Genomic DNA, 27,073 nt, shown 5'->3' on the forward strand with positions numbered 1-27,073 from the left:
ATATATATATATATATATATATATATATATATTTTTTTTTTTTTTTTTTTTTTATATACTACCTTATAAGGAGCTGAGCCCCTCTAAAATGAAAATCCTAAAATCGACCCTGGTTAATATAGTCCAATTAATAAGAAATTTAATAAACAATATAAATCATTTTCGTTAACTTCCATCTGCAACAATATTTCATCTAGTAACAACCGGCTTTAACCTTGTCAACCTGGCCAAATTTGCCCACTGGCCTCTGTCCATCATGACCTAACCATCATAATTGGTTCCATCACTTTGTCTCCTCTCCACCAATCATCTGGTGTGTGGTGTGCAGTCTGGTGCAATATGGCTACGTTCGTGTCATCCAAGTGGATGCTGCACATTGGCGGTGGATAAGGAGATTTCCACCAAAAATGTGTAAAGCGCTGTGAGCGTTCAGAAAAGCACTATATAAATAATAATAATAATTATGGGCTAAGCAGTGGCACAGGTAGTGCTGTCGCCTCACAGCAAGAACGTCGCTGGTTCGAGCCTCGGCTCAGTTGTCGTTTCTATGTGGAGTTTGCATGTTCTCCCTGGACTAAGCCGATAAGAAAATGAATAATAATAATAATAATTATTATTATTATTATTATTTACTAGAAACTGTTTCTTAAACCTCCTACAATATAAACTGTTGAACCTCTATTTCTTCATTGTTACCTGGTTAAACCTTTCTGATCTGATGTGGATAAAATAATACATTTCAATGTTTCCATTTATTTGTTGAAATATTGTGAAATTAGGAGTACATTTAAACAACAAACAATATCACATATCTGAAAATTGTTTACTTATTTTGCTGAAACTCTTCATTAATAAATGTACATTTTTCGAAAATAGCTCTCCAAATGACTGTCTTTAAAAAGGAGTTTGCTACCTTTATAGAGGCTTAAAAAATAATGTAGGGTGACAAGGCTACAAAATTGTATGATTTGATTAATGAATATTATGTTACTTACACTAACAAAAGATCCTGTTTGATATAGTTGCACTTCGTTGTTTATTTTTGTTGAGTTATATTATACATTATGATGTTTTGTTTACTTTAAAGCTTATTTTATTCATTGTATAATGGACATTTCCAGTGCACTGTAAAGAATGCTGGGTTCCACTTCTCGGTTTGTGTTGGGACAACGTGAAGGAATTAAGTTAACTTATTAGTTTTAACCAATTTAAGTGAATTGAACATAAAACAATCAAGTTGTCCACAAAAACACAACAAAAAATGTGTTGTCAGTTCTATTTAAATAAGTAATTTGAACAAACAGCAAATGTAATTTTTTTTAGTGAATACATTATATTAGTCTGCAAACAAAAACCTCCTGCATTGTCTTGTCTTACTCGTGAGCGCCACTAGAGTGCGCTTTCAACACGTTGGCACTTTAAGGGGTGGAGTTTCTCGTTCACGTCATTTCTCCCATTTTTACAGTCTTTTCTTGCAGCCAGCGGCCATTTTACAAAGCTGCCGCCGAGCGTGAGGGTGCTCCTCTCTTTGTCGGTGTTTATCGTTACAGTTGCATTTAGTACGTGATTTAAAACTCACCAATATTCATTTTTATACGGTTTATCCCGTCCGCTTCTGTGTGATAATGTCTCGTGACCGATCTCGTAATCGTGGAGGATTCCAGCCCCGAGGCCGCGGAGGAATGGGGATGCGCGGTGGCATGGGCATGGGGATGGGTATGGGCATGGGAATGGGAATGGGGATGGGGATGGGAATGGGAAACCCGAACTTTCGAAATCAAAACCAGCACCATTTTCAAAACCGAGGCCCACAAATGGGTGGTGGATTTAGGCAGAATCAGGGAAATCAAGGCAACCAGGTATCTACACAACAGAAGCCGCAGGAACCCGCACAGAACAAGCCCGTCGTGCAGACTCCTCCTGCGCAAGGCCCCGGTCAGGCCCAGCAGGCCGCCAACAAAGGCCCGACGCCCCAGCAGACTCCCACCGTCGCTCCGCCGAAAATCCAGTCTGCTCCACCGAAGATCCAGTCTCCTCCGCCGAAGATTCAGTCTCCTCCGCCAGCACAGAATAACGCGAAGACGCCAGAAATAGCTTCCCCTCAAAACCAGCAAAGGAAGAACCTACCCAAACCCGCGATGGGGAATGGCCAGAAGCCGCCTGCTCCCTTGAAGCAAGAGCAGACGCCAGCACCAACACCCCCACCAGCACAACAACAGCAGCAACAGCAACAACAACAAAAACAGACTCCCGCAAACGAGCAGAGCTCTCAGCCCCAGGTAAATATATGAACGTTTTAAGTCTAATAAAGTCGTTTAGTGAGAAATATTACCATTTGCAATAGTTAGAGGCGCAAATGTGTCGTCTTGAAACATGTGTCGGTTACTAAAGGGCTAGGATGTAGCCGAGGCAGATCCGCCATTTTATAGAGCCTTTAACAAAGGCTGAACGCCGCACCGGTTCCTCGTCGCCCATTTCAGTATAAAAATGCATTTTAACTGCTTGGTTGAGATTATAAGTTAAAGTAATTATTTCCAAGAGTATATTTTGACACCTTTTTGGAACATTTCTTCAAATGTTAAATGTTTTATTACACAACGTTTAGCAACTGCTTTAACGTTACTAAAATTCTTGAGCTATGGTTAGTGTAAGTTGGTGAAATCAAGGTTTAATTTCGTAGATGTACAGTTAAATCTGAAGAAGATTAAAGATTAGCCTTTTCTCGCTTCAGTTTAGATTGTATTCAACTAATCTTTGTTGTGTGAATGTTTGTTTTAGGAATTGAAGGCAACGCTCTCTTTGCTGCGCAAGCCTGGGGAGAAAACATACACCCAACGTTGTCGTCTTTTTATCGGGAACCTTCCAAACGACATCACTGAACCCGAATTCAGGAAATTGTTCGCAAAGTATGGGGAACCCAGTGAGATTTTCATCAATCAAGGCAAAGGCTTTGGATTCATCCGTCTGGTAAGACTTAACTTACTCCATGTGATATAAAGTAAGCTGTTTTTGTAGCATACACAAATCTAATTATTTTGTTTTTTAGGAATCCCGTGCCTTGGCAGAGGTTGCGAAAGCAGAGTTGGATGATACTCCAATGAAAGGCAGACCACTCCGAGTTCGCTTCGCTACTCATTCTGCTGCACTTTCTGTGCGAAATCTATCTCCGTTCGTGTCCAATGAGCTGCTGGAGGAGGCATTCTCTCAGTTTGGACTGGTGGAAAGGGCTATAGTCATCGTGGATGACCGTGGACGCTCAACAGGGAAAGGCATTGTTGAGTTTTCTTCTAAGCCAGCTGCCCGCAAGGCCATGGATCGCATTAGTGATGGGGTGTTCCTTCTCACATCGTAAGTATTTTTGGTGTATGTGTAGTTAGTAGAATCATTATAAATGACTGCGGCTAGAGTGCTATTTTTTAACACTATTGATTACCTTTTAGGTCCCCCCGTCCAATTGTGGTTGAATTGTTGGAGCAGTATGATGACGAGGACGGTTTGCCCGAGAAGCTTGCACAGAAAAACCCCAGTTATCAAAAGTAGGTTCCAAATGTTTGATCACATCTGTTTGACATTCTGTGACTAGTATTAGGTTCACTTGAGACATGCAATCAGTTTAGAGCTTTCTAGTGGCTATAAACTATTCGTGGTCATTTTGTGATGTAAATTAAGTTGGGCAGATGGTGTGACGAGCATTTGGGTGGGGGTGATTTGAAAACAGAAGGTACCTCCTCAGTATTGATTGCAGCGAGGCCCTGTTCACACACCCGGTGTGGGGGATACAATTTTGTCGATCTGATCACAGTTGGTGAAAACCTAGTACATGTGTAAAACATTTTTTAGGTGATCCACTTTCGACCCCTTCCAGAAGCATTGCGTTACATAACGCAAAAGCAGGTGGCTAAATGTGTTTGAACCGCCACCAAAGACCACTTCCTTTCCACTTTTTAAGTTCATTCATAAACCGAGAGGGCTAGTTACATTTTTTCGCTGGCAATCTTAGATTTTGAATTAGCGGTGGAACAAATTCATGAAGTAAAATGATCTGTCAGTCCCAATCTATTTAATTGTTATTTTTGTTGCAAAAATGAATAGTTCTAAATATGACTACAAATCAGATTCGTGAAATCTAATCAGCATGTGAACTATTGTTTTTCATGTGAGATGTAGTTTTGTGATTGTTTTATTTTAAGCAAAGGTTTTTAGTACTTTTTCATAATTTTACAAAACATTCAGGCATCCTAGTTTTAAAGATGATGCATCCATTGTATTATTAGTTTTTTTTGCAACATCAATTCCTGATCCTTTGGTGATTGTTTTTTTCCACCTAATTTAACCTTTTGATGTTTAAAAATATTCTGTTAAATTTTATATATATATATATATATATATATATATATATATATATATATATATATATATATATATATATATACACACACACACACACACACACATATGTATATATGCTAAAACTGTAAAACAAAATGTATAGGTATAATAGGAGTGGACCAAAATAAAAGTTAATATGATTTCTTTAGTCTGGGTTAAGTAACCTATAGGTTGCTTATCTTGTAATTTTTTTATATTTTTTGTTTTTAAATTCTGAGAAAAAAAATTTGATTTCTTTTTTTATTTTTTAGAAGTGTTATGTTGAAAAATCAGAGAAGGCTAATACTGGCTCGTTTACACTGACTGGTACTGGTCACCTTTATCAGGTTTGCGTTTTCACTGTCTAAAAGGGTGCCCTTTCGGTGGGTGTGGTGTCCAACAGAAAGTTTCGGTCAATGCCATTCTCGCTCAAGAAAATATCAAAGTAAAGCGTTACAGGTCGTTACGTATCATATAAGAAGCACTTCTTACAAAACAGTGGCTTAATGCACATAAACACTTGACTAATAAATACTAACTTTAACACAATTTGATTATGACTGCAGATCATTGACAGTGTAAAATAGCCCACTGTAACTTCTGCAATTTTATTAAATGAATAAATAAATCCAACACATATGAACACATACAGTCCCTTACATTCTCGGATGTGTTACCATTTACAGAAAAATTACACACAGCATACATTTAGTCCTTATTTGGGTTCAAAAACGACACGCAACATATAGCCCAGTCAGTGCAAACCTCTCATCTGCATCTTTAATCCTTACCAGCACGTGAAACCTCCTGTTAGAAAGTAAATCTGTCATTCTGAGTTCGTAGTATTCCAGAAGGCGATGATAATAGCTATACATGGCAGTTTGTTCATGTTTTAGGTTGGTGAATCAGTCGTTCGCCGCTCCTTTTAGTTTTCAGTCTTCTCCTTTGGAATTTTTATTTTTTTATTTAATTTTTTTTTTTTTTTGCACTTCACTTTCACCTTTTTCTGTTTATAAAATCATGATCGGATGTCAGAAGCACTTCAATAATCATGCACACATTATTATCATCAGCTCAAAAAGTTAATTATTTTAAATATAGACGCACACAGAAACGATAGTGAGCTCTCTGGAGAAAGTGAAACTGCCCACTTTTTTTGGCCTCGTAAAACAAAAACAGGACATGGCAGATGTACATCAAGACAACGACAAGGTTTGTCTGAGCTCGGGTCGACCATGGCTTGTTATTATATGCATATAGTATTGGGATGTAATGTCTCACCTGTGTATTTAAAAATGCCGTTTCCTTTGTTTTCATTCTTCTTCTTGTGTATGCGCGAGTGACGCTTTACTGTAAACCAAAAGCTTTCAGCTGTGCATTTAGCTCTGCCTTTTAGTATTCATTTGTTGTGCGAAGGGTGTTTATTAAGTTGTACAGTACGATTCACTTTTAGTCACCTTTTGACAGTGAAAACAACCATAAAAGTGTACCATACAATACCACTCAGTGGAAACGGGCCAAACTAGTCCACAGACCCTCCCTCATCAGAGAAGTGGTTGAAAGTGGACAGAATAGACTCATTTAAACACCATGTGTGAATGTTAATGTGCCACCTTTGACCTCTCGTGATCAGCATGATAATAATCTAAATACCAGCTGCGATCAGGCTCTGAGAGACCTCATTGTTAATGGCTTTTGGTTTGACCACAGGGAACGAGAGCAACCTCCTCGGTTTGCCCGTCCTGGCACCTTTGAGTATGAATACTCCCAGCGATGGAAGTCCCTTGATGAGATGGAGAAACAGCAGAGGCAGCAAGTGGAGAAAAACATCTGTGAAGCCCGTGAGAAGCTGGAAACGGAGATGGACGATGCATATCATGAGCATCAAGCGAACATGCTCAGACAGGGTAAGATTTGGGGCTCTTTCAGTTTACAGTACAGTATTTGTGCTTAGGCTTTCAACTACACTTAAAAAAAGATTATTGAATGAATAATGATTTTTTTTGTTACAATTTTTCTTTTTTTTTTTAAAGATCTCCTTAGACGTCAAGAGGAACTTCGCCGCATGGAGGAGCTGCACAGTCAGGAGATGCAGAAGCGTAAAGAGATGCAGCTTAGGTATGCCTAATGTTGTGTATTGTGCTGGAGGCCCTTGCTGTGAAAGCAGTCAACTGATTTGTTTATGACAAACAGGCAAGAAGAGGAACGTCGTAGGAGAGAGGAGGAGATGATGCGGCAGAGGGAAATCGAAGAACAATTGAGGCGCAAACGCGAGGAATCTTACAGAATGAACAACTTCATGGATAATGTAAGTAATGCATCTAGTAAACTCTTTAAATACGAGGTTGGTTGAGTACTTACAAATGTTTTTTATTTATTTTTATTTTTTTACCTGTTTTTTCATTAGAGAGACAGGGAGATGAGAATGAACACAAGTGGAGGCATGGGATTGTCTGGTAAGATGCATTGAAGATCTAGAAGTTCATTAAATAAACATGCTGTTTTGATTCCAGAAAGAACTATTATTAGTGTTTCTCCTTTTTTTTGTTAAACCCTACTAAGCAAAGTGTCTTGTAAATATTAGTACAAAGTGTCCGGAGGATCATAAATTAAGAGTTAATAAATCAATTGTGAGAAAATTAAGGCACTTAAAAGGTATAAAAAAAGTCTTAATCCTGTTTTTACGATGTCCTAAATTTTGTTCAAGCGTTCTCCAAAGTGTTTGACTCCAAAAAAGCATAAATATATTTATTTTCATCGATTGGTTTGAGCCGGGTGCGTCCAGCCAAGCTCCTCTGCCCAGGTGATGTCACGTAGTTTGCAACAAACGCTTGAAGGTGATGTGACACTCTCCACATGTAGCGAACCAATAGAGCACGGCTGTTCAATTGGCGGCCGGCGAGGCAATTTGTTCTGGCCCTCCAAATAGTGTGACCAAGACATTAAAAATAAACTTAGGTCAGTTGAAAAACGACTAATAAAGTTATGAAGTGACATGCGTCTGTTTAATACAGCATGAGCTGCTTTTGAAGGCTGCACAGACCGCGAGTCACCTGACATTTGGATACTTGAGCTTAAAGGCTTCCTAACAGCAGTTATGCCACCTTTGTGCTAGTTTAAAGTTCTGCGCTTATATAGCTACACTGAGGCTATATGCACCCACACTGGTATAGCAGTGGACCATTCACATATCGCATCTTTTCCATGTACAAGTTCGTTATTTCCAATATTATAGTATATGCCAATATGCGTGCACAAGCGTAGCGTCTTTCAGAAGCACCAAGTAGAAAACATCTCACCCCATAGCGGAGAGAGTTGTGCGTGGCTTTCAGTGCAATGTAAACAAAAAGATATGTTAGACAAATTATCACAAATTATTAAAATAATTATGTAGGAACGCAGATGATAACAACAATTCATTTAAATGCTTACCTAATATAAAGCTTAAATTTACATTAGATGTGATAACCGTGAAACGGTTATCTTCAGACTATAATTGTACAACCAAAATCTATAATTAAAATTACCAAAATTAAACTGCTTTTGTTGTACTTTGAGATACAACATTTGAATGTTTGTTTAAAAAAAGCCACATTGCAGTGATGTAATCTAGTTTCAAAATACAGTATATTAACATTTTAATATAGAAAAATGCAATATGGATGTCTTAAGGAGCAAAAATAAAACATATAGGCTCTTATATTGCAAGTCATAACTCCCCGGCCCCTCATTTGGGATGCTTTTCGTGAACTTGCCCCATGACAAACTAATTAAATAGCCCTGCCATAAAACAAAACAGATGGCGAAATGGGATAATGCAAGTTTGCATACCTGGGTTGGAAACGAGTTTAAAACAGTCGTTGAAACCTTTAGCTTAAGACAACAACATATTTTATTCTTTAAGGTTTGTTTCTTCCGAGCTTATCTAAGTTCAATGAAGCACAACCGTGCAAGAGATTTTTTTAACTACAACTGTTTATAAGGTATGATACTGATTAGAACTTGGAAGTGGCAATGAGGTCTTAATATTCTGAGAAGGTCTTTTAAAAGTCATAAAAAGGTATTGAAATTACCTTTAGGATTCCTGCATATACCCTATAGTAAGCATAAGTTCTTTATCATAAATCTTACTATAAATCAAGCTATATGATTTTAAATTCTAATGTAGCATGGAACAAACAAACAAAAAAACATACACAAACCAGTTTATAGTCTTTGTGAGGTTTGTAAGCCGTTATAAAAATATACATTTGAGGTTGTGCTTTACAGGGTTATTGACACTAATGTTTACCCCTTTTAAAAATTGAATAGATATGTCATTTGGATCACCAAACCAGAAGTTCTCATTGACCGGAATGAGCTTTGATGGACACCAGGGACTAAGTGGATCAACACAAGGGGGCCTAGCGTCCAACGAAATGGTAATGTTTTCATGAGTTGAAAGCATGAGTGAATGTGAGCGTGTGTGTGTGTGGGGGTCATTTTTGGTCTATATTGTTTGAGGTGACCTGTAGTGGTTTATAAGAAATGAGGGACTTTTCTGTTTGTAAGTGGATGGATTTTTTATAGGCTTGTCAGTGGACAGCGCTTTTATTTACTTCCTTGGGATTTGATTATATTGCCTCCATCTAGTGGTAGATGTTGTTGACCACACTTAAGCTCAGCTTCCTCATTTTTCTTTTTGTTGATTTACTAGTCTGTCTGTACTAAAGCCCAGGTATTTTATACATATGTTTACGACTCCTACTTGTAAGTCCTGTCTAAACGACCAATAAAGACAGGCATTTTGCACTCTGTTTGATGTGTAGTCTTTAATTTTGCAATCTGCCATCAAACACCCAGTGAAACGAAATGAGAAGCAATACCCTATGAAATGCTGTGCTTGTTTTTGTCTTGAAGTACTGTAGTTTTTTACTCTTGCAAATCCATGGCGAAGGCATGTCAGTGTTGCGATGGTAATTACGTGGAAATGCAATTTCCATGCTTGTAGCTCTCTGTAGTTTTGAGACACTGGGCATTTAGTACTGATGGATTTTAAAAGCAACTTAATCTAAAATAGATATGAAATGAATCTACAGTCTCGATGATGTTGCTGAGCTTTTAAAGTGCTGGTTGGTTTTTGTTGGCATTCGTATTTGGATTTTGTTGCTTTTGAAAGGAGAAAATGGAGTTTGGATTTATACATATTTTCTGTACATAAAGGAGATTGGGAGTTTTACTTGATGGTACGCATTCACAAATCACCAAATGCTCATCTCTAAACAAGACCAATACAATAGCTTGGATTAATGTAACTGCACAGATACTTCAAAGGGGCTATATGTGAGAATTTGTACATCCTGGTCTTATTCGAACAGACTATTATCAAAGGTGTGGCATTATATCCCAATGGCATTATGTTTACTCAACAGGAACCTTTCATCTGTTCTGACATGAAGACAAATGTTTAGAAAATGTTCAGGATAATGAAGGAAGAGCTAATTTGTACGGAAAAATCATGGCATAATGCAAAAAAAGAGATTAATCCATACTATAGCCTAAATTATTACAATTGCAAAAATGATACTGGTTAGTTGCTGAGCTTCTCATGCACTACATCATACACACACACACACACACACTAGTGTAAAAAATGTTGATATTTTCATAAGTATCGATACTGGAATATTTAAAACGATACAGTCCTGCTTTTGGTTTGTATCAATACCAGTTTGGCTCTTTTCTCACCAGCAGCAGTTGACTCATATGCTGCACGTGAGGGCTCTACAGTACACAGCCACATCTCCTCGGTGTCCACTATTAATTTATTTAACATTCAGTGCACAATAATGAAGTGCAAAACAGAAAGGCTTGACTTCAGAAAGTGATTACTGCGGTGTCACTTTTATTTAAATCAGAAAATAAGAATATGTAATAGTCTTTAGTGTGATATCTCGGTATATAATATTTTATTTTGTGCTTTTTTGACTCTAGGGCTGTTGGCGTAGGCCTAGAATAATATTTATTTTTACTTTTTAATATTTTGTAAATTAAATATGGATTATTCCTTGCAATATTGAAAATGGTAGTGAATATCAATATTTTTCTTAACGTATTAAAGTTAGAAATTTATGACATCGCTAACGCATGTGTACACACACACACACATTTACATTTAGCAGATGCTTTTGTTACAATTGTTACAATCCGCATGCTAGTTGTTTACATGTATAGCTGTTAAAAAATAGTGCTGTTGCTCTCAGCAGACGTGGCATCTTGTTTATTAACAGTTTACCAACAATATATTACCCAACTTTATCAAAGGCTGAAATAAATTTTGCTATCAAGTGAGGGAATTATGTCATTAGCCCCTTTCACACAAAATTTTTCCAGAAAATTACCAGTTAATAATCGTAAAGAGATTGTGTGTAAACCGGCCCTTTTAAAAAAATAAGAAGTTGTAACATTTTCAGTGAACTGCAAATTCGTGTGTCTATGTGAAGAGACAGAAAATTATCTTTATTGCTATATCGGCATGTACAAGTCCAGAGCACGCTGACATGAGAGGTCTATGCGCGTCTGTTAGACAATAAGCTTCTTGTCAGTTTAATTGTACTTATTCAAAGACTTTTTGTGTGATTTGCCAACTGGGGATTTTGGTAGTCTTGTTATACAGAGGGTCTGACAAGCTGCATCACATTCAAACTTCAACACCACTGTAGACAATTGCTATAAATAGCAAACATATATTTTTTAATATAATACTCTTAATTGTTGTTTGTCTTTTGAAACGCAGCTGTGTGAAATGAGAAAGTTTGAAAGGAATGAAGCTGTCAACAAAAAAGATTGACTCCATGCTTACAAATACAAGCGCAACTGCTTAGAGGTTTCTTCTGGTTTTGATGTTGCAGAATTTACCAGTATTTTGTAATGTGTATTGAGCTTCTCAAAAAAGAAAGGGAAAAAACTCCCATTTCCTGTGTGAACAATGCGTTTTTAATTGTTTTTTTAATTCAGCTCTGGTAATTTTACAGCAATTTATTGGTATTACTGTGTGAAAGGGGCTCCTTTCAGATTCTAGTAAATAAGTGAATTGCAGCCAGCAACATTCTGCTTGTGCATACGCTCAGTGACCCTTGTTGTAGCTGGTAATAATGGTTTTTGAATTCTGCATATAGCCCCTTTGTGCATTTGAAGTCTATACATACTGACACAATTTATACTACATATTTACCTGAAGATGTGTTGCATGATTGATTGGTGCTTTTGCTGCATCAAGCTTATAACTGAACATTCTGAAAACTTATTTACAATCATTGATTTTAAAAGTGTGGGAATGAGTTTACCTTCCAATAGAATTCAGCAAGAAGGACCCGTTTATCTGCCATGTTTTAGAGAGACATGAGTAAATGCGTAAAATTTGGAAGTGAATCTGTGTGCATACATCTCAAACTGTTGATCTAAATCTCGATTCTATTGAACCTTTATGAGTGGAACGAACAACTGGATTTTGCATTTAGCAAAGGAATTTTATTTTGATTGAGCTGTGATGTTTTTTTTTTATGTGTTCAAAGGCAAGTATATTTCGTTTTGTATGTGAATGTGTAAAGTGGGCAAGGATCTTTCTTTTTACTTCTTTTACTCATTTTTAACTTCTAAAGTCAACATGAAATCAAAATGGACCACAAATGATTTTTTAAGTGTTTTGTAAAAGTTATTCTAATCAACAATCTTTGTAATTTTATAACATGCTCCTCTTTAGACTTTTCTCCTTTATGAGGGAATATTACCAAGGCAAAGTAAATTCAGGCCTATGAGATCTTGTGTATCAATCGAAAGTATCATTAATGTACAAATCTGAGTTTCGTCTAAATACAGATTTAGAATTTTCTTTGAATATCATGTTTCACTTTGAAATATTGCCTAGTGAAAGAAAAATGGGTTGCAAATGCAGTTTCATGTTGACTTTAAGTGGTCAATCATTTTTGTAGAAATAATTGACCCATCAACATGATGTAGTGGCAGATCTTTATACAGATTATCAATATGCTGCAGCAGTGTTGAAAAACCCATTCAACTACCATGTTTTCAGATTTTGAGGATTTATGATCAGAGTTTTGGAATCCACTTCAGCATTTTTTTTTTTTTTTTGATTGGTCAAATTATTCAGTTGAACATATTATTACATGTAAATAAGAAAATGCTGCTTGTTTTAAATGCAATCTCAGGATGTCATTTTTTTACACTGCAGATATATTTCACCCAATCAGCTAAAACAAATGCATGATTTAACACTTACAAACGTATAATCAATGTTGTACCGTATTTTCTGGAGATAAGTGACATTTCATTCTTGGCCATATCAAAGTTACACTATTTATTTGAACAATATTACATGTAAATAAGAAAATGCTGCTTATTTTAAATGCAAACTCAGGATGTCATTTGTTACACTGCAGATATTTTTCACCCAATCAACTATCGCAACTGCATGCTTTGACATTTACAAGCGGCAAATCAATTTTGTACCGTATTTTCTGGAAATAAGTGACATTTCTCTTTCAGCCATGTCAAATTACGCTGTGTGAAAAACAATTAAGTTGCGTTGGTGTATGCTGCATTTTGTAATTTTCAGAAATGTAAAAATAAAATAAATAAAAGCTACCGGTAGCTTTTGGTAGGGTGACCACCCATTCTGCATTTTGTAGGACAATCTTGAAATGGGAAACATTTTGTCTTGTAAAATGTACGTTGTGTCCCATTACATTTTGTCTTGTTTTCTACCCTGAAACTAAAAAACGTGTTAACACTACAAAGTGTAAATGGTTTTCTGAATAGCCATTTGCACTGTTGTCATATAGGCACGTTAGGAAAAAATAACCGACCATAGTGAACATTCATGTTTGTTTTTTTTTTTCCAACTTGTGGTCACAATGAAAAAGAATATATAGATAAACAGATAAACAATATTATATTGAACAATATTATATTGAACTGTGATAATTTGTCAATAACAATGATAAACTCTGGACTTTTTTACTCTATATTGATCTAAGAGGCAATCACACAGTAGAACTGCAACAATGGGAATCTCGAAGTGTGTTGATGTAGCAAATTTTTGACCACAGAAGATATATCAGCTGAAAATGTTGTGCCATTTAATGGAACTCTGAATTTGTCTTCAGTCATTGTTGCGGTACTCTTTTAAATCTGGAGGTATTAACTTATGTCGAAATATATATTGTTGTCTTCAATATGGACAAAACAATTATCGAGATTGCATTTTTTTGCCATATTGCCCAGCCCTAAAACGTCCTGCTTGAAGCTGTCAAATCTTATTAAATACAAGTGTACGGTGCACTGGATTTGGTAAAATGCTGCTAAATGTATTACTTGGTTCACTTTGTAAACTGAATTAGTCCTGAGGGATTGCATGACTCAAACTTCATACATTTTAGTACCAGTCACAAATGCAAAGCTTATTGGCAATACATTTTCTGTAAATCAGTATTTATATATTTTAATAGTAAATGCATCTCTTGCGCCAAATTCCACAATCACATCTGTTGTCGCAACAGTATAGTGACCTGGTGGTCTCCTTACCGGTAGCCCTTTTGAAACATTTATAAATGTGTTTTTTTGTTCTGTAACTCCATAATTTAACTGCATTCAAAATAAAAAATGGAAAAAAAGAACGTGCAACAAATTCTTACAAATACTCATATAAACGTATAAATATTAAGCCTAAACTGTTTTAGCAAATTAAACTTTTGGATATGCACTATACAAATTGTTGTGTTATCCCCTTCATTTGCCACAAATCAAGATACGGATGCATTGTGCAAGTTTGCCGCTTTGGCATCTGTATCAGATAGTAAAAGAAAAATGGAACTTATGTTTTAGAAAATACGGTAAATATGAAATTAGTTAAATATTAAACATATTTCTCTAATGCTAAATAGTTCATTAAATGGCCTAGAATTAAATAAGTCTATTACAGATTTTCAAATGTAATTATGTAAAACTCTTAAGCATATATTTTCAAATTGGTGAAAAATGTTTACATCACAAATATCTTGAAACAAATTTCGTGCTCTTGTTAGCATGTGTAATTAAGGAGTTTTGTCTTGTAGAAAAAGTACATAATCGTATGAAGTAATACCATGTTTTGGTAATCCAAAACTCATGATAACCGTAGCCTTGACCGGTTCAAAACGAGGCTAGTTTCTCTATCCTGCAGTATTTATCATAGCAGCGCTGTTGGAATGCAATGTAATGGGATTTGACTAATGAATACATTACCCTCTCTTCCTTTTCCTATGTCACCTCTGGCACCTGTGGATCTGCGTGTTGGAACTGTTTCGCCGATTGTTTTCCTTGGATCCCACTTTTATTATTCTTTGCTCAATATATGAACTCATGGAACTTGCTTGGTTTCTTTTGACCCCTTACTGATGGACGTAAACTTCGTAATTTCTGTCAAACTAAATGATACATGACTGAAACGGTCAATGTAGCGCAATGATCGTTTCCAGCAAGGTGGCTCAGGGGGTCAGAGGGGCATTGGTGCTGGAAATTCAGGATTTGGCAGGGTCCGTGAGGAATTTGATGGACCTGCCAAGAAGCCACGCTTCTGATCTGGCACTTTAAAAGCAAAGCTTGTATGTGGAATTCCAGAGACTCTGATTTAGAGTCACAATTGATGTATTTAAGTTTAAAGAATTTTCTTGCAGTTTTAGCCTGAAAACTCATCCCATTTGTGGCAAGATTTTTTTTCATCATATTTTTATTTTGTATTCTTAATAGGTTTAATAATAAAACAACTGAAGTCAGAACAAGCATAGTGCTTCTAACATGTAATCCCTACTCGTACTAGTCTTTATCTTGTCATGTTGCTTGTGTTATACTGGTGAATATTGTAAATTTGTTCTGATCTTTCTATGGCTGTGTTCTGTGCCATTCACATTTAAAATACTTCATGTACATTTTCAATAAAGAGTGCAGTTGGTTCTCCCAAACCCCATTCAGGTGTTGGCACAGTTTTTAATTTTGGGTCAGAAATGTTTATCTGGCTCCTACAGGCATTTAGTATATCTTCTTAATCTTAAATGGTGTTGTTTAGTTGCACATCTTACAGATTTGTTTATATTACAATTTTTAAGCTCTGATATATCTTTTCAACAGCCAGTTAAAAGTAAACTGCTTTATGGCTTGTTTATCTTTTTGTGCAAATTTTTTATTTATTTTTTTAGAAATTCTGGGTGCTTTCACACCTGTGGATCGATTATTTTGTTCCGAAACAGGGATTAAATGGTTGCAATGTTTGTTTGTTTTTTGTTCTTGGTTTGGTTCACTTTCCCACTGCAAAGTTTTTGAACGAACCAAAATGGTTAAAACAAGTCACGTGCGAATAAACTCCCCTTATATCGGTCCGAGTTCCACAGTTTATTTAGCCCGCTCTGCTTTCGTGCATCTTTATTTTAATTTATGACGATGAGCAAGAAGACATTATAAGCAAAAAGCTGTGCTTTAATTTTGAATGGTGACACCCACAGACATCATCACCAGGTATCTATAAGAAGTAAGATTCTTTCATACATAGCCATTGGCTTATGCATCATAGGCCTTACATTACAAAGAGAAATAACAGATAAACCAAGACATTAGTTAAACAGTGAATAAACAGCTCTCGTTAATAGTTAATAGTTATGCTTTCACTTTAGTATTTGATATGAAACGCACATTTACCAGTAGGAGTGACATCCCAGGTTCAGAAACAAAAGTCTAGGTGTGAAAGCACCCTCAATTTGACTAAAATTACATATTAGCCATTAAGATTTTTTTTTAAATAAGAGATTGAGTCAGATTAGTGATTTTAAATTTGCTATAGTTATTAAAGCTTTCCTTATTTTCCCCATCCATGCCTTTTGTTAATGGAATTTTGGAACTTTCCAGCTATTCAGTTTTTCCACCAATCCATGCTTTTTAAAGTTAAGGCTTTTTCATACGGAATGTGGCTCAATAGTGTAACAATTTGGCAGCAAATTGCTTTCACAAAGCACAACATGCTAATCTGTCTGATAGCAGCTAATTTTTTACAATCTGTACTGTTTTGTGCAAAACTCACTTTTTTAAACTCGCTTTTTAAAAACTCGTTTAACATGAAACTTTATTTTTTGTAACTTTTGTAATGGGCAGTCATGCATTTTTCCAGTGTTTTTCTTTTTTTTTTAACTGAACGCTGCTGCCTTTTTTTGTGTGTGTGTAATTATCTTTTATTAAAATAACTCTAAACACACAATGTATTTATTCATAATCATTTTTGTTTGGCTTTGTCTAATCTGTAGAGATGTTTTAGTTCTTTGTATATGGAACTTTGAACAAAGAAGCATCCAGGATGTCATCATTTGGAAGGCAGGAGTTATCACATATGATTGACAGGTCTGATCAAGTGAAAGATGCGACTCTTATTCATCTTTCACTCAGAAGAAATTCAATGCTCTGTATGCTGTCAAACTTTTGAAATTGCATTTGCCAGTTTAACGTTAATAGAAATGACATTCAGTAAACGTAATCTTCGACAATTTTTTTTTTTCCCCCAAACATCCATTCGATTTTCTCAGTTGTTTTACTCTTCATCTGCAGTTTCACTTTTTTTTTTTTTTTTCATAAACCGTTCCAATAATTTAGTCCTTGTTTTGTCATGCTACAATTGACCATGGCTGGTTTGGATAGCTCTATAGGCATCTGGAGTGGACAGTGGAATGCATGAAGTGATCAACTTTTGATCAATCATCGAAGAGTATCCTAATCAAAAGTGCCTAATGTGACTGGACTCGACCGATCGTAACCAGCCCTGTAAAAAAAATTTAAGCAGTATTGGCGAGGAAGTCTTGACTGACAGACAGTTATTCAGTTACAAGTTCCAACCAGAAGGAAGATTGCACAACAAAGACATCGTGTCCAATGGTCAACAGAAGAATTCCTATTTCATTACGTGGGATTACTACGTTTTGGCTCATGATGGACTTCTTGGAAACTTCAGTAGAGTCATCCTAATAGTTTTTGTTGCATTTTCTAGCTTTTTACAAAAACAGCATTCCTCAGCAAACCATTGGGATTGGAGAAAAAAATAGTTTGATTTACCTATTGGAAATGGATGGAATCTGGTATATTGATACCTGTGTATTGAGTTCAATACATATTAGCCACTTACTGAATTGCAAAAAACAAATAAAAATAGTTTGGATACTTAAAATGGATGTCACATCAGAGTTATATTACTCAATGCATAAAGTATTTTTAAATTTTTTTGGTTCACTTGACTGAAAAATCCTTATTAACCAAAAGGAGCAACCAGACATCCTTGCATCACTTTGTAGCTCTTCTTAAAAAGATGAACTTTTAAGCATTTTATGGAATGCAGCAGTGAACCTCACATACTAACATGAAATTGTTTAAGAGTTTGGCTGTTAAAGGGAAAAACACTAAAACTGTAAACAGACATGTATCATTCTATCCAGTTTAAACAAATTTTATAAAATTAGTATAGACCATTTCATTGTGGTGATGACATTGGCCCATAAACTTCCTGCTTCTTGTCAAACTATTTCATAACTAAAGAGGCACTTCAATCACAGCTTTACATTGAAATAGCTGTCCTAACATTATTTATCAATACGTTAAACCTACTGGATTCTCAGAAGCAATGGAAATGAGAAATGTAAAAGAGGAAATTCTTTAGGACCATTGTTATTTCAATAAGGAAAGGTAGTGTTGAATTCAAAGCATCACTGGGTGTTTGTCTTTTTTTTTTTTTTTTTTTTTTTTTTTGTGTTAAACTATACCCAGGCCTAGTATATTGTTTGCTGCTGCTTTGGGCAAGTCCTTCAGACTATGGTTTTGCTTTTTTTTTTTTTTAACACCAGTTAATATATAAATTGCAATATATATTGTAATTTGAATGAAATTGTTATTTGGTGTTATGGCGTTTGTCCTGGGGCTCTAATTTTTATCCAAGTAGAACTAAAGTAAAGGTTACCAGGTGATAAAGATATTTCACCAATAAATGTCTTGTTTTTTTACTTCCTCCTTTCCAAGCCTATAATTTTCTAGTTGCGATGGATTATTTTGGAGGGAAATAATGACATTTTCTGCTTGATAATATCAATGTAAATTAAGCAGTACTTTATATAGCATTCACAGGACCACCTCAGAGATCCTGTTTTATTTTCTGGTGTTGTAGTGAAGTTATTAGTATTTAAAACGCCAAGAAAACAAAATTTCTTGCTTTATCTCAGTGTTTTTCTATCACTACATAGAACTTTATATAAAAAAAAATTCTAATGCAAAAAAGCTTAAGGACTACCTTAACATCTTAATTGCAGTGACTTCAGGCATGCAGGTTCATTCTACAGTTTGTATAAGCAAAATTCAAAAAGAAAATCAAAGCTTCTTAAACAAAAAAAATAACATTTATTTTGCTGGAAACTTTTATACATCTACACAACTTTTTTGGTAAGTTAATTGATAGACATTGCACTTAAACTTGCTCTGCTACTGTAGTTGACACATTTATAGATTTAATTTATATTTAAGCTTAATTTCTATATTGCAGATAATTTGAAGTTTATATTTAGGGGGAAAAGCCATACTGGCTTTAAACCTTTTAGCGGATGAATTTATTAAATAGCTAGTTTAACAATGCATCTTGTAATTATTAGTGTCATTTTTTTATTTGTAAATATACAATTATTGTTTTATAACATATATTGTTTCATATGCAAATTGCATGATGTGAGTAGCCTCTACATCATATTTAGCATTTGGTTTTTGTACTTATTCTTTTCTACCATTATTGGAGTACAAGTCACTGTTTTCTTTGGAGTGAAGAAATGGCTAACATTAACTTTGACCATCTTCACTTTTATTAACAGTTAAACCAAGTTTTTCAAGAATTTGGGCCTGTAATTGCTAACATTTATATGCCATAATCAATGATTACTTTATGTAATTAAAGCAATTTTAAACTTAAGAATGGAGCTGGGAAAAGGTAATTCCACATACAGATTATTCCAAAATACATTGTGATAAAATTGTGTTGTCTTTTGTTGGTTGTCTATACTTTTTTTTTTCTTAACAGGTTTGCTCGTGACTTCTGAAGTATCTTCGAGTTTGGAGTTTGGGATTTTTAGCCATGTTTTGCCTATATAAGTCCCATAAGGACCCACTCATCAGCTGTCTGCACATGTCTACAAAATGGCTAGATGTTTTGCAGAGCAGCAGGCTCTAGTCTGATTGGCTGACTATTGGTTTCCAGGAGGTGTACTTGCGTTTCCATCATCTTCAGTAAACACTTCAAGGGAAGAACTAGTTGCTGTATTTGTCAAAGTTAGTGTCTTGAGGCATTACATCTTTAAAAGCTTTTAAGATTGCTACCAAGACACTTGGCAGCAAGTAAACAAGCCATCTTTGATGACACCAGTATTATATGCCTATTATTATTCGTGTTTTTACAATGCCATGTTTTACAACAGTTTGGTCAGTTTGCAATTTCTCTTAGGCTAGGTCATTTGATTTTGACCGAATAATTATATATTATTCCACTACAAAAGACCCTCTGACATGAAGTTTTTAACTTACCAGTAATTATATCTTTTGGGCTTATTTTTGTCCAATTTGATAAAAAAAAAAAAAAATTACACTTTGCTTTTATATTTTTATAGTTTTTACACTACTTTTAGAAGAGTTTATCAAAGCCTACAGTTCTAAGTTGATTATTCATTTTTCTTTTCAGATTTCTTATTTTCTCAAGTTTATTTGGAATAGAAAATGGCTTCAAACTTTGTTTTTGATGTCATTCTAAAGATGAAACTTCAGAATTCGATTTCTTAAAAACGGTCTTACTTGTAATTAGGTTAGGCCGATAGACGATGCCATCGCCAATGGCCAATAGACAACACGATGCTGAGCTGGCATAGGCGATCTTCCACCCCGCCCCTGTCGCAAACCCGCTCACAAAAAACACACACTGAGGCCCCGTTTACGCTAATACGTCTTAGTATTAAAATGGCATTTTAGAATGAAAATGATCCACATCAACACCGTGTTTTACCTACAGTAGGTAGTTGAAACAGTAGGCTACATATAATTAATTTGTTATGAGTTAATTATTTATTCATAATTAATTCACCTCCGCCTTTGACAACGATGCCATCGTCCATCGCGATGTTTCACATTAGACATCATTTGCAACCCTAAATTGTAAATGACTTCTTAAAGCTTGGAATAGTTATTGTCCCTGAATATCAATGAGTACAAACCTTTCAGAACTAGTATTGGGTAAAATTTAAAATAGTAACTAAAGTAACTAAGTTTCGTATCCCATGAAAACAAAATGTGGGATTACTTTTCCTTTTTAGATAATTTGAAGTTACTGTCAAAGTACCTGACAGAAATTAACCAATTCAACAGTTCTGTTTAAATCAATTCAGAAGCAGAGACATTTTCTTTTATTTGTACAAATATATTGCTAATTTAAATGTATTTTTAGACTAAAAAGTGCATTGAAATTGTAGCAACTAATTAATTAAATACCTAGTTTAACAAGACATCTTGTTATTAATTATGTCATATTATTCTTGTAAATATACAATTATTGCTAAAGTAATTTGTATGCAAATTGCATGATGTGAGTAGGTTCTACATCATTTTGGCACTTTGGTTTTTGTACTTAAATATACTTGTTCTTTACTGCCATTATTGGCGTATTAGTCACTCACTGTTTTCTTCAGAGTGATGAAATTGTTAACATTAGTTTTGCAGTCTTCAGTTCTATTAACAATTAAAGCAAGAATTTCAATATTTTGTTGTTGCTATCATTTGAAAACCTTAATTACTCAATGCACCTCTTAATGCTTTCTGCATGAAGCCATAAGGCTTGTTGATTTTCTATTTTATTTTTTTACTAATTCAAGATCCTTTGAGCAGTTTTATTTGGTTAAAATTAAATAAGTAATAAATTGGTAGTACTGGTAAATTTCAATCTTACGCCAAAACCTGCTTTATTTTTTATTAATGAATCTTATCAAACAGTCATTGCAGAAGCTGAATTTAAAAACACATGCAATACCGTATGGCTGCGGTTTGTTTATGTTTGTACCAGATTTTTGTCGCTCTACAGGAGTGATGAATGCACAGATTATGCTTAACTTTGAGGAAGATCCTGATGCAACGTTTCCAAATTTCACACATTATTTTGACTTTCTTAATGAAATCCTTTTGTGTTGGAAGTGTTCTTATTCCTACCTGAAACTTTAGCTTGCTAGTTGCTTGGAAATTAGCAGGAAGGAAGAAAACAATATAAAAGACTTCTCAATTTACAAGAGCACCACACTACCGCTTGGTAAGTGCACAACGCATGGTTACTTTACAGTCTGCCAAGTCCTGCAAGCAAGCTACTGTAGGGAGGGTGTGGGTTACTGTTTTTATCTTGATAGTTTTGCTACTTTTGTTTAATACTATTTATTTTGAAATCCAGGAGCGATGAAATATAAAAATAAAAAATAGCTGATGAAATCGCTCACACTAAATCTAAAGCAGTGTTAATAAATAAAAATCACTCGCCCTTGTTTCATTCCAAACCTGTATAATTTTCATTTTTGAGTAACATTAACTCCACAGCAAGTTTTAACAGTCATTATTCAATGGAGCTCAAAGCCTTTCTTAAAAGATAGTTTTAGGAATATTTGTTGGAAACTGCTTGTGCTGTTTTATACTTTATACTTTTATGAACCGTTAGAGACCGAAATAGAACTATCGTCCCAACTTTGGATAATAGGGTCCCCTTCAGGATGATTTTAAAAGATCAAATTCAGTTGACTCTAAAAGGTACAAGACAAATGTGGATTTTTTTTTATGGCATATGGGACCACAACTTCAGTAAGAGGAAATGTATGTAGGTTTGGAGTGATGCAAGGTATAGTAAATGACTTTTTTAGTTGTATTAATTGAATTTATTCTATCGACTGAAACAATTTTATTTTCCACATTGAAGCTTTTTGAATTGGGCATTCACATTATTGGAATATTTTTGTCTTTTCATATATTTCTATTAATTTAAGGGGCTATTTTGATATTTTTTATAATCGTTTTGTTTAGTAACTTAAATTAAGTCATAATTTCACCTCTAACATGGAAGTAAAACTGTAATGCTAACATGAATTTTTTTTTTTTCCACTAGCAGTCCTTACACGTGAGTTATGGCCTGTTTTCACTGAGTGGTATGGAAAGGGTTCAGTATGCTTTTATGTCTGTTTCCATTGTCAAAAAGGTACCAAAAGTGAACTGTACCTTTTCGAAAGGGTACCAAAAGGTCGAGTGAGACGTGCAGCTGAATGCTATTGGTTTACAGAGAAACAACACTAGCTTGTGTACAAGCCAGGAGAATGAAAACAAAGAAAATGCTGTTTTTAAATTCACAGCCGAGACATTACACCGTAATAATATATACCTATAATGGCAAACCATGGTCTACCCGAGTTCAAACAAATCTTATCTTGATGAGCAGCCTCCAAGCCAAGAATAGATGAATCCGCTGTGTGTCCTGTTGTTTACGAGAGCATGAGTGGTTTCACTTTTTCTAGAGGGCTCAACTTGCGATCACTCGTCTATATTTAAAATAACGAACTTGAGCTGATTATAATTATGTGTGCGTGATTGTGTAAGTGCTTCTGACATCTGATCCTTTCAGAAACGGACAAATGCGAGAGTGAAGTGCGGAAAGAATACTATAAAATTTATAAAATTGTTTATAAACTATTATAAACAATCTTATTATCAAAGATTTTAACTTGCATGTGCCGGTAAAGAATAAAGATGAGAGGTTTGTGCTTACTCTATAGGTTTTGTATCATTTACCCAAAAAAGCCCTAAATGTATGTTTTGGGTATTTTTGTTTTTGTAATTAGTAACATTTTAGAGACTTATTCCCTTTGTGTGTTCATATATATATATATATATATATATATATATATATATATATATATATATATATATATATATATATATATATATATATATATATATAATTGCAGTTACAGTACTATTTTGATATTGATCTACCATATTTAAATCATGTTCATGGAAAAGTTAGTTATCATTAATATCATTTATACACAAGTAGATCTATTTAAGTGTGTAAAGCATCTGTTTTGTATAAATGTGAACCACCCGTATAGCTTTACTTTGACGTTTCAAGCAAGAATGATGTCGACTGCAACTCTGTACACCATACCCACCAAAAGGGTACCATTTTGGAAGTGAAGACGCAAGCCCTGGTAAAGGCGACCTAAACTGTACCATACCATTCAGTGGAAAAGAGGCTTTATTGTAGGTGGATGATCAATGCATCCCGTCGAAATACTTGATGTTGGGCCAGTGCTCACATAAGCCATTGTTGTTCTGATTGATCATTTGGTGACTGATTCTTATAACTTGAATTTTTTATTATTATTATTTTTTTCAAATAAAATAAATTTCAAGACACAAATGTAACATTTTCTGCTTTAAAGAGCCTGTTTTATTTTCCTAGTAATCCCCTTGCATGTAGTCAAAACAGTACACTGAGACTGCACTGGATACCACTGACTGCATAACCAGACTCTATGGTTAACTTTTTCTTCCTTTTGGCAGAAAACACTGAAATATGCATTTTAGGCTCTTGAGATATTAGCAACTGTGGCAAGAGCTTGTCTCTGTCTGTACTGTGTATTGAGTGAATGGTGGTGCTATAGCTGAGCATTAGGGGCCAGTGTCCAGCTTACCCACAGACTCCAGCAGTTGGTAACATTGAGGATTAGTTCTACAGATCAGTGGACAGTTGAGCCTGGAGTTATTTGCATCAAGAGGTATGCTTGCATATCACCGGAAAAGGTAAGTGATTTGTCTTTTTTTTGTTTCATGAAAATAAAGTGCTTCACTTCCTTCATCAGCCGTGTTGAAATACTACCTGAGTTCTGGCATCACACTCCTGAAAATGGTTTCACAGTGCAGAAATGGTTTTTGTAAGCAAATGCTTGTGTTACTCTGACTCCCTCTGTGTGTATTGTAGCTACTCTGTAAGGTTTTCCCACACAGTAGCGCTGCTTCAACAGGCATCATGCATTTCAGTACTGCACACCTCAACATAGGATGGTGCTGTGACCATGTACTTTTAGATGCAGAAGTGCTCCTTGGGGAATGGGGAGGGATGAACGAAAGCATGCATCTATAATATGCTGCCCCTGTTTTTAGTTCAGTTCTGTTTTTAGCTATAAAGACACTGGTGAATTGTGTGGTTTTTGTGAGAGGATTTTCTCAATTATGCCTTTGGAAGATTCCTCCAGAACAAAACATTTTGTTTGTTTATTTACTACATAATTTTTAAATTGGTTACTTGAAACTCTCCCTTTGATAAACCGACATATTGTAGTAGTGCAATAACAGTGCTGCAGCAAAAAAGTCTAATGTAATGCTGCTATATTTCTTTAGCAGCTATAGAAATATGCTTTGTTTGGTTGTGTATGTTTCCTTTGTGATTTTAAACTTGAGCAGTAAAATCTAAATGTTGGTTTGTTGCACATGCAGATAGATTTTTTATTTATTAATTTTTTTTGCGTTAATCAGTGGTGCAAACCTGTTGCCTTTTGGTGAAATTTAGTTTGCGTCTTGAAATGAGTCATTTACATCAATCCTGTTGGTCTATAAAAATCGAATTGAGGTGGGGCGCAGGCTCTAAACACAAAGGCTGCAATATAAATATCTATAATCATTTAGACACCTCATTTTGGAAGCAAATGCATGACTGTCCTCTGTGTGAAATACTTATGAACTATTAGGGTAAGTGTAGCCCACTACGCCCTCCACCTACCCCATTAGTTTTGCCTAAACCAGCTGCCGCTCAAGCCCACCCACTACGTATCAGTTTTACTAAACTACGTATTACTGATCTGTATAGAATTGTCTATTAATAGTTGTCACCCTTTTTATCTCTAGTGAGTTCGCACCCCTGATTAATTTTGTCAAAATGTGGAGAAAATTGTAATATTCTAATTTGAAAACACTTTTATTTTCAGTAAGCTGTTTATTTTTGCTATTGCAAGGCTGAATTCGAAGCAGCCCCAAACCAGTGTCATGTCATACTGGAGAATAACGTGTTAGACGCCGATAGTCCAGTGGTTGGTGCCTCCATATATGGCACAACAGGCCTCTGGTTGTCCCAAGCTCGAATCTCAGCTTGGGTACATTTCCAGATCATGTCTCCCCTTCTCTCTCACTTAATTTCCTGTCATCCTACTGTCCTATCAAATAAAGCAACACATTAAATCTTAAAAAAATTCTTTGAGAAATGTCACTTTTAGACTACACAAAGTTTTTGGCTTTTTTTATTTTACTTTATTTTTTTATTTTGGGTGTTGATTCCTGTAGACCAGTTATTTCTTGTCATATTAAAGAGCCTATTAGGCTTTATAAGAGGTATATTTTGGTTTTGGGGGTCTCCAACAACAGATACATTCATTGTCTTATAATATGCATTTATTGTTACTTTATTATCCCATCTACTCCCATATGATTTGTTCCTTGATTCATATATATTTTTTCCAAACTCTCTTTGCATGACTTAAATCTGCTATATGTTGTCCGATGACCCATGCTGTTGTGATTGGATGAGTACATTCATCACGAGACCAAAAGTAAATGCCCACCATGACTTACCAACAGTGCCTTGTTTAGACTACAGTATAGAGAATTATTAAAACAATGCAGTTAAACACAAAGCATATTACTCTATTCTTAACCATAACCCCAAGTAATGACAACAACAACACATTGTGTTAATCAAAAAAAAGCTGAACTACTTTTAAAACTGACTGCGCCATGACTGTGAGCTCATTGGAGGTGCGTTTGCTGGGCACATCTCAAACCATTGACTTAAAAAGCAAAAGCAGTGTTTTCCTTGCATGTAAGAATAGCTGATTGTGGCCATAGCAATGACAAATGCCTGGGTATTGTGATCTCAGAAACACATTTAAATCAGTAAAGGAATCTGCACATGTTGAATAGCCCCATAAACGATTTAGCCAAGAAGTGAAACAGTACAAGCCATGCAGGGCAAGTAAAAAGATGCAATTTAAAGCATATTTGCTAGAGAAAATGGAGACAACTATTTTAATCCCACTAGCAGGTGGTGATCTGGAGAAAGGAAACTAGTGTACTGACTCTACGTAGTCTCATACATAGTATTTGGAGCGGAATCTTCCTTTAATAAATGGTCAGTGAATCCTGTTGCAGGCTAGGTTACTGTATGAATCATCATAAATGGAAAAAGGTTGGCTTGCCTGTACTGTGGTATAGGGATGTGAAAATAAATTTGAACCATTTTTTCTTCACAGCTCCTCATCTCTGGCCATCTCTCAGTGATCAGTCATGATCATCCCAATCCCCTTTCCAAAAGGAAATGAAAGATTTGAAACCAACACAATTCACATTCATATAAACAACTCTGACTCTTATTTTTTTTATTTTTTTATTTTTTTTGAGAATCAGTAGTTTTAATATTGGTCTACTTTCTGATTTAAACCTCAACTAGAAGTTTTAATTCGCTTAGAGCTGTTACAAACTGTATAGAAAGTCATTTTGAAAAACCTGTTATAGGTGCTCTTTAAAGATATGCATAATGTCATTGTGG

The 27,073-nt window shown here is 35.1% G+C and overlaps 1 protein-coding gene across 2 annotated transcripts in view; it reads left to right on the top strand.

The window, feature by feature from the left end:
- Positions 1–1,487: 1,487 nt before the first annotated feature.
- sfpq (splicing factor proline/glutamine-rich) overlaps positions 1,488–27,073 on the top strand; it is a 29,386-nt gene continuing 3,800 nt past the window's right edge. The window contains exons 1-10 of one of the 2 annotated variants that reach the window (NM_213278.2): positions 1,501–2,279; positions 2,779–2,967; positions 3,047–3,348; positions 3,441–3,536; positions 6,079–6,275; positions 6,402–6,486; positions 6,562–6,676; positions 6,776–6,824; positions 8,680–8,789; positions 14,865–15,370. In NM_213278.2, the coding sequence (NP_998443.2) occupies positions 1,626–2,279; positions 2,779–2,967; positions 3,047–3,348; positions 3,441–3,536; positions 6,079–6,275; positions 6,402–6,486; positions 6,562–6,676; positions 6,776–6,824; positions 8,680–8,789; positions 14,865–14,984 (1,917 nt within the window). In that variant the 5' untranslated portion in view covers positions 1,501–1,625 and the 3' untranslated portion in view covers positions 14,985–15,370. Of the gene's footprint in view, positions 2,280–2,778; positions 2,968–3,046; positions 3,349–3,440; positions 3,537–6,078; positions 6,276–6,401; positions 6,487–6,561; positions 6,677–6,775; positions 6,825–8,679; positions 8,790–14,864; positions 15,371–27,073 lie in introns of those variants that run through there. The other variant, XR_222585.5, reaches the window with a different exon arrangement.

Source organism: Danio rerio, chromosome 19, assembly GCF_049306965.1.
Source record: "Danio rerio strain Tuebingen ecotype United States chromosome 19, GRCz12tu, whole genome shotgun sequence".
Taxonomy (NCBI): domain Eukaryota; kingdom Metazoa; phylum Chordata; class Actinopteri; order Cypriniformes; family Danionidae; genus Danio; species Danio rerio.